Below are 7,061 nucleotides of genomic sequence, written 5' to 3' on the forward strand. Positions count from 1 at the left end.
GACTGAGAGAGAGTGGGGGAAGGGAAGGGATAATGGGACAAGGGAAGGGAAGGAGTAACTGATCAACACGTAATGTACTCATTGCCTTATGTAACTGTAACCCCTCTGTACAGCATCTTTACACACACACACACACCAAAGACGAACAGGCAGACTCCATGACTTTGCATGCATCCTCTCAGGAGACAGCCCCTCTTCAAAGGGATGAGAGGAACGCATGGGGTGTAGAGACAACAGGATGGGCTCCAGGCACCCAGGGAAAGTATCCTAGGATGGCAGCAGGGCTCACTTGATGAGACTCAGGAAAACAAGAAACTGATTAGGCCCATTGCATGGAGAGGCGGTCCATTTCTCAGAGTATCTAAAGATGAATGGCAGACACACAAAACCAAGTTAAAAAAATTATCCACTCCAGGGATACAACAGTTGTGCAAGAGAGAAAATACAACACAGGACACCTCGTTCTCCGGGGACACCCATGACAATGCAGCTGGATAATCCACAGGTGGCAGTGGCCTGGCCCTGCAGGGAGAGGCTGGCTGGGGCGGCAGATGAGCCCTGCAGATGGGACTGCGGACACCGCTGTCCATCCCCCACAAAGCCCAAGACCAAAACATTCTTTTCATTGTTAATTTATTTGGTATGCCTTGGCAATTTTCTTTGTTTGGGTTTGGGCTTTTGGTTAAAGCAGCAGTGTTTTTGTTGGTGGTGGTGGTCATGGGGCTTGAACTCTGGGTCTGGGTGCTGTCCGTAAGCTCTTCGGCTCAAGACAAGTACTCTACCACTTGAGCCACAGCAGCACTTTTAGTTTTCTGAGTGATTTGTTGGAGATAAGAGTCTCATGGACTTTCTTGCTTGGGCTGACTTTGAACCATGATCCTCAGATCTCAGCCTCCTGAGTAGCGAGGATGACAGGCGTGAGCCACCAGCACTCGGCTAGCAGTGTGGTTTTTGAGAAACACATTCTAAGTGCCTGAAGAAAACATAGGAGAATTGAATTTGGGGATGATCAGAGAACAGACTAAGTTTCTTAGCGATTGACCCCAAAAGATGATTCCACTTTTAAGACAGTGTGCATGTAATTCCAGAAAGATAACACTTAAAAGGAAACTCAACAAAGACTGAACGAAGTTCGGCACTGGAAATGCTGGTGCTTTCAAGCTCGTTTAATCGCTGCTTCAATCGCTTATGGAAACTGTGTAAGACTAGCCAGCTCCCAGAATTCCCTTTATATGAGATGTACAATTTCATACTGGAAAGTAGGAGGATCTGAAGAAGTTTGTAAAGCTATTGGAATGTTAAAGATAACCTGAAATCCATTCTAGTTCATTTATTTGATAAGCCTGCTTTGCAAGTTTTAATTCTGGCTTTTGGTTAAGGTGGTGTGGTAAGCAGAACACCCCTCCCCCCCAAAAAAATTGTCAGTTCCTTAACCAGAGCTACCAGTTGCTGTTAATCTACAGGGCAGAGGGTGCTTTGTGGATGTGGTGGATTTACAGAGCTTGTGAGGGGTTCTTGGGTGGGCCTGATCTAATCACAGGAATCCTCAGGGAGAACCCTCCCTCCGGGAGAAGGAGGTGATAGGTTTACAGCGGATTCAACTGGGTGCTGCTGGCCTTGATGTAGAGGAGGAGGGAGCAAGATGGTGGGTGGCCTAGAAGCTCAGAGTGGCCTTCAGTTGACTCAAGAAACCTGGGCCCTACCATGGCCAGGAAGTGAATTTTGTCAGCACTTGAGTGAGCAGGAAGTAGATTCCACCAGAACCTCCGAGAAGACATACAATGAAAGTCAATGTAACACTTGATTTAGTCTGGTAGGACCCTGGGTGTTCTTCCCACCCACAGAATCATCATAAGCGTGTGTTTATCTTGAGTCACTAAGTCTGTGATGTTCGGCAGCTATATACAACTAGTACAGTGGTGAGCCTTCCTGGTTTGACATTTGAAATGCTTAAAAAGGGAGTTGAATGCATGAAGTTTACGCATACAAGTTAAAACACCTTGACTGTTAACTAAGATGGAAACTGGAAGACAGGCAGTGCTAGAAGCCAAGGTGGTGTGAGCATCCCGCGCCAGCCGCAGGAGCCCAGTGCGAGAGACGGGGCCAGGGGCCGGGCCACAACTGCCGGGGAGCGGGGAGGGGCGCTTGTTCTCCGGGGGAGCCTTGGGGTGCAGCAGGCAGTCTTGTGTGAATGGAAGATCAGGGATGGGGCTCAGCCGCCCAGAGCCCCCGGGGTGTTGCTGACTGCAGGCTCCATCCTGCTTCTCTGGCCAGCTGGCTCCCAGCTCAACGCTGCACACGCACCAGGCTGGGTCACAGCTTGCTCTCCGGGTTCCCGGCCTGGGTCTGTCACGCCACTGGTGGGTGCCTGCTCTCCCTGCCAGATGTGGCAGGCTCCCTGGCAGAGGTCTGTCCAGGGCTGACCCCTACCCTCCCTCCACCCCTCACCCATGCTCCCTCACTCTGCTGCGCTCCACCCCCACCCCGGGGCCCACCAGCAGGCCCAGGATTCATTCACTCAGGGGAGAGCCCCCCCGATGGCAGCTCTGGGGGGCGCCAGCCTCTCCTAAGTGGGGCCACCCTGAGCCGCAGTGCCACGCTGGGCTTCCAGGGCTGTGTGGGTCAAGCCTGGGTCCCCCGGTACTTGAGGAACGTGCTCTCCAGGAAGGCAGCCAGCTTCGCCTTGTCGTCCTGCAGTGGGGAGCGAGGCGTGGCAGACAGAGCTGTGAGGCGGAAAGCCGCCACCCCACCCCCGCTGCCCACCTCGCCTACCCATGCAGGAAGCCATAGTGCACCAGCTCTGCTGCGAGGTCCTGGGCGCCCCCCCCCCCCCCGTCCCCCCCCCCCCCGCCCCCGCTGCCCACCTCGCCCACCCATGCACGAAGCCATAGTGCACCAGCTCTGCCGTGAGGTCCTGGGCGCCCCCCTGCCCCCCACCCCCCTCCCCGCTGCCCACCTCATGCAGGAAGCCGTAGTGCACCAGCTCTGCCGCGAGGTCCTGGGCGCTGTCGGCTGCAGCAAGGACAGGACAGAGGGTGCGTGAGGTGGCGGCACTGGGCAGCTGGGCCCCAGCCACCACCCGTGTCCCCGGCCAGCCTACTTGGGAGCAAGTCGTAGGTCAACTGCCTGTGCAGCCTGTCCTCCAGCACCAAAAGCAGCGTGAGCTGGAGGCGGGAGGGTGTGGTTGGGCCGGGTAGCGCAGCCCAGCCCGCCTGCCCGGCCCGGCCCGGCCCAGGGCCCTGCTCACATGCCAGCGCGCCTTGTCCTCGCTCCTCTCCAGGTTACACTGCATCTGGACCACCTGGGAGCAAAGCCACCATGAGGGCAGCTCAGCAACCAGGCCAGAGGAGACAGCTGAGGCCGCGCGTGAGCGGGCAGCATCTTCAAGAACATCCAGAGAGCCCAGCCTATTGCCTGTGCCCCAGGCACAAGGCAAACCTGCACGAGGAGGCATCGGGCCTGGGCGCTGAGGGATGAACGGGAGCTTCACTCGGGCAAAGAACACTGGACACGCAGGGGACGATGGGATGTGAAGCCAGGGCCTTGTGGACGGGAGGGAGTGGAGAGGAAGGAGACAGGGTGCCTGGCACATGGTCCAGGTGAGGGCTACAAAAGACTTAGCTCAGGGCCAAAGCCCCCGGAGCCACGGAGTGTGGGCAGGACCGGGAGGGGAGGGGGCCCGGCCATGCCTTGCAGGAGAGGGTGTGGGGACATGTGGGTTCTGGTGAGTTTTGGGAAAGTCCCAGGATGCAGGTGTTAGGAATTAGCTGGCTTCAGGGGTGAGATCCGACAGATGAGGTTGATACTGCTAGGGATAGGCCGGTATCTGGCTAGGGAGCAAGGGGTCTCTGGAAAGAAGGGTCCGCTTGATGTTCAAGGCCGAAGCCCTCCGGGTGGCGTCAGTGAGGGCCAGCAGGGTGTGAGGACTCACCTTCCTGGTCTCTGAGTCGAAGGGCTCTGGTGTGGGGGTCTTGGCCTTCTGGGCTTCCTCTGGCGGTGGGGCTAACACACGCGGCAGCCCCAGGGGCCTCGCAGCCGCGAAATTCATCAGCGGGTAGATCCCGTTCCTGGGGACACAGCAGAGGGTGTCTGGGGCCTGGGCCTGGCAGCGCTCATGCCTCAGCCTCCTTCAGCGCTCACCTGACATCCTCCAAGAACTTGTCCAGCTCCAGGAACGAGACCTCCGAGTACCTGGCGTAGGTGGGAGACACATGAGGGGCGGGCGTGGTGGGGGCACTGGGGAGCTGCCAGGGAGCCTCCGCCCGGCTCCTCACCGCCACTGTGTCGGGGGCCCGCGGGGCTGAGGCATCTCTGCCAGCACTGCGTGCAGATCCATTGCTTTGGTCTTTTCTTCCACCACATTTTCAGGCATGAGATCTGTGGGCCGTAGAAATGCATAGGGCGGTGGGCCTCAGGCAGTGAGCCCACAGGTCCCGCAGGGCCCCGCCCCCACCCAGCCCACCTCCCCTCACACTGGTGCTGGATGAAGCAGTGGGCAGCCAGCAGCTTCAGCGAGTGCACCTCAAAGAGCACACGGTGGAAGAGGAGGTTGTGAGCAGAGGGTCGGTGGGCAGGATCTCGGGCCAGGCAGGACAGGATGAACTCCTGGGGTGTGGGGAGGAGAAGCAGTTGGTGAGTGGAGGCTAGAGCCCATAGAGAGGGAAAGGGGTGCTGTGAGGACCCCAGGTCTCTGCAATTTGCCCTTTGCTGGGCCTGAGAACCTGGTCCTCACAAAACTCCCTTCCCCAGAGCCCCAATCCCCCAGCCCTCCCTCCCCCAGAGCCCCAATCCCCCAGCCCTCCCTCCCCCAGAGCCCCAATCCCCCAGCCCTCCCTCCCCCAGAGCCCCAATCCCACAGCCCTCCCTCCCCCAGAGCCCCAATCCCCCAGCCCTCCCTCCCCCAGGGCCCCAATCCCCCAGCCCTCCCTCCCCCAGGGCCCCAGTCCCACAGCCCTCCCTCCCCCAGAGCCCCAGTCCCCCAGCCCTCCCTCCCCCAGAGCCCCAATCCCCCAGCCCTCCCTTCCTCAGGGATGCCCTGAGCACACAGGTGAGCACGCAGGGGAAGGCAGTGCACCAGCAGCCCAGCCAGGCCCTGACTCGAGGGCCTTGAGGACAGTTAGGGCCTGGGCTCCGCAGCCACACTCTACAATCCTTGACTGGCAGGAGCAATGAGCTCCAGTGAGCCCTCCTCTGGGAGGGAGGGCGGGGGAAAGGGTCCTCCAGGCAGCAGCTGGCTCACCCTCAGCTGTCCTGATTGGCTAACCCCTTTAGCCCGCTCCAAGCACCTCGCCGGCCTCCTTGGCCACCTAGAGCCAGGCTCAAGGGCAGGACGAGCACTCACCCGCATGTTGGGGTCACTCAGAGAGTGCCTGGCTCGAGCAATGGCCTCCTCTGTGACTCGGGTGTCCCCGTTGGCCTGGATCTCCAGAACAGCCATCTGGGGTGCAGCCGGAATGGAGCACAGGTAAGGTGGGGGGAGAGCCCACTGGAAAGGGGCTGGGAGGGGTGCTACTACCTCCAGGGCACACATCCCAAAGGAGAAGATGTCCACCGCCGTCCCATCGTTGACCTCTGCACGGGGGAGGTGGGGGCAGGTGGGAATGGTGGCTGTGTGAGCAGGGGGCATGGGCCGCCCTGGACTGCCCACCCTGGCCTCACTGCCCCGGCCTCACTGCCCCGGGCTGCCCACCTTGGACTGTCTGCCCCAGACTCACCACCGTACTCCGGAGGGAAGAAGTGCAGGTTCCGTTGCTCCTCACGCTCGGCCCTGATGGGGCTGCGGAGGTCGTCCGGGAGCACTAGGGAAGAGCGTGGGGCTGAGCACAGTGCTTCCCCACGCACCCTGGGATCCCCTCAGAGGCCCCACGCACCATTGGAGAAGATCCTGTACCACACTGCGCGGGCCACATCGGAGAGGATGAACGTCAGCAGGCGGCGTCACCAACCACTTCTGCCCTAGGCTCCCTGAGATTCCCTGGACCTACCCCCCCCCTGCCCCCTGCCCCCGCCCCCCCCGCCCCTGCCCCGGCCCTGCCAGCACCGGAGCCGATCTTGATGAGGCCGTTGTGCTGAATGAAGATGGTGTCACTGGTCAGGTTTCCGTGGATAATGGGGGGGCTGCAGGCATGCAGAAAACTGGGGACGCGGTGGGGAGGAGAAGGCGCCAGGTCAGAGGGCGGGGGAGAGATGAGGCCCACTGGGACAAGCCGAGCAAACCCAGGCCTCACCTGAGCGCCGACAGGATCTGCGTGCACCAGCGTTTCCAGGCCTGGCGGTGGACGCATGGCTCCGTTGGGTGGGTGCAGACGCGGCTGGGCCTGTGGAGCCTGCCTGCCGCCCTGGCCCTGGCCCTGTCCCGAGCTGCCCTGAGCCCTCCACTGCCCCGGCCCTGCCCCGTCCCAGACCTTCCAGGTCCCCTCCTGGCCCACTCCCCTTACCCGTGTGTTCATGGCCTTGTGATTCTTCTTGGTCTTTTTGAGGAACTGCTTGAGGCTGCCCGAGGACACATACTCGGTGATGAAGATGAGCTGCGGGGCGGGTGCAGGGCTCTGCCGTTTCAGGGGGCAGCCCACGGCCCGGCGCCCCAGGAGCCCCCAGCCCCCTCACACGCGCCCCGGCTCACCCTGGCACGAGCCGTGGAGGAGTCCAGCCAGTACTTGTGCAGTTTCACGATGTTGGGGTGGTCCACCAGCGCCAGCTGCTCGAACATGGTCTGGATCTTCTCCTGGGGAGGGGGACGGTCACCTGGCCGCCTTCGGCCAGGCACGGGGGTGAAGGGGCAGCCATTCTCACCTCGTGGGCCGCGAAGGCCTTCCTGTTGCCGAAGTGGAGCTCATTCCACACCACTTCCACCCCCTCCTCCGTGTCCATGGCCAGGAAGGTGCTCTGGATCCCGGGCATGTTCCCCTGGTTCACCTGCAGGTGGGAGCGGGGTATGTGTGCGGCGGGGTGGGGCACGCGGTCCCTGCCCCCCGCCCACGGGCCCGGTGTGCGCCGCAGGCCCAGACCCGCTCCTCGAGGAGTCGGGGCACTGGAGAGGGGTGGCCCCGGGCGGAGGGCCG

The 7,061-nt window shown here is 61.1% G+C and overlaps 1 protein-coding gene across 1 annotated transcript in view; it reads right to left on the reverse strand.

Moving 5' to 3' along the window:
- Positions 1–2,494: 2,494 nt before the first annotated feature.
- Nrbp2 (nuclear receptor binding protein 2) overlaps positions 2,495–7,061 on the reverse strand; it is an 11,104-nt gene continuing 6,537 nt past the window's right edge. The window contains exons 3-19 of the mRNA XM_013033838.1: positions 6,793–6,915; positions 6,623–6,724; positions 6,438–6,527; positions 6,228–6,268; positions 6,041–6,135; positions 5,871–5,894; positions 5,715–5,798; positions 5,516–5,571; positions 5,342–5,437; positions 4,473–4,605; positions 4,275–4,377; positions 4,141–4,191; positions 3,932–4,067; positions 3,248–3,301; positions 3,101–3,164; positions 2,957–3,012; positions 2,495–2,691 (exon numbers count right to left, since the gene is read on the reverse strand). Of these exons, the coding sequence (XP_012889292.1) occupies positions 2,623–2,691; positions 2,957–3,012; positions 3,101–3,164; positions 3,248–3,301; positions 3,932–4,067; positions 4,141–4,191; positions 4,275–4,377; positions 4,473–4,605; positions 5,342–5,437; positions 5,516–5,571; positions 5,715–5,798; positions 5,871–5,894; positions 6,041–6,135; positions 6,228–6,268; positions 6,438–6,527; positions 6,623–6,724; positions 6,793–6,915 (1,377 nt within the window). The 3' untranslated portion in view covers positions 2,495–2,622. The remainder of the gene's footprint in view (positions 2,692–2,956; positions 3,013–3,100; positions 3,165–3,247; positions 3,302–3,931; positions 4,068–4,140; positions 4,192–4,274; positions 4,378–4,472; positions 4,606–5,341; positions 5,438–5,515; positions 5,572–5,714; positions 5,799–5,870; positions 5,895–6,040; positions 6,136–6,227; positions 6,269–6,437; positions 6,528–6,622; positions 6,725–6,792; positions 6,916–7,061) is intronic.

Source organism: Dipodomys ordii, unplaced genomic scaffold, assembly GCF_000151885.1.
Source record: "Dipodomys ordii isolate 6190 unplaced genomic scaffold, Dord_2.0 Scaffold179, whole genome shotgun sequence".
Taxonomy (NCBI): domain Eukaryota; kingdom Metazoa; phylum Chordata; class Mammalia; order Rodentia; family Heteromyidae; genus Dipodomys; species Dipodomys ordii.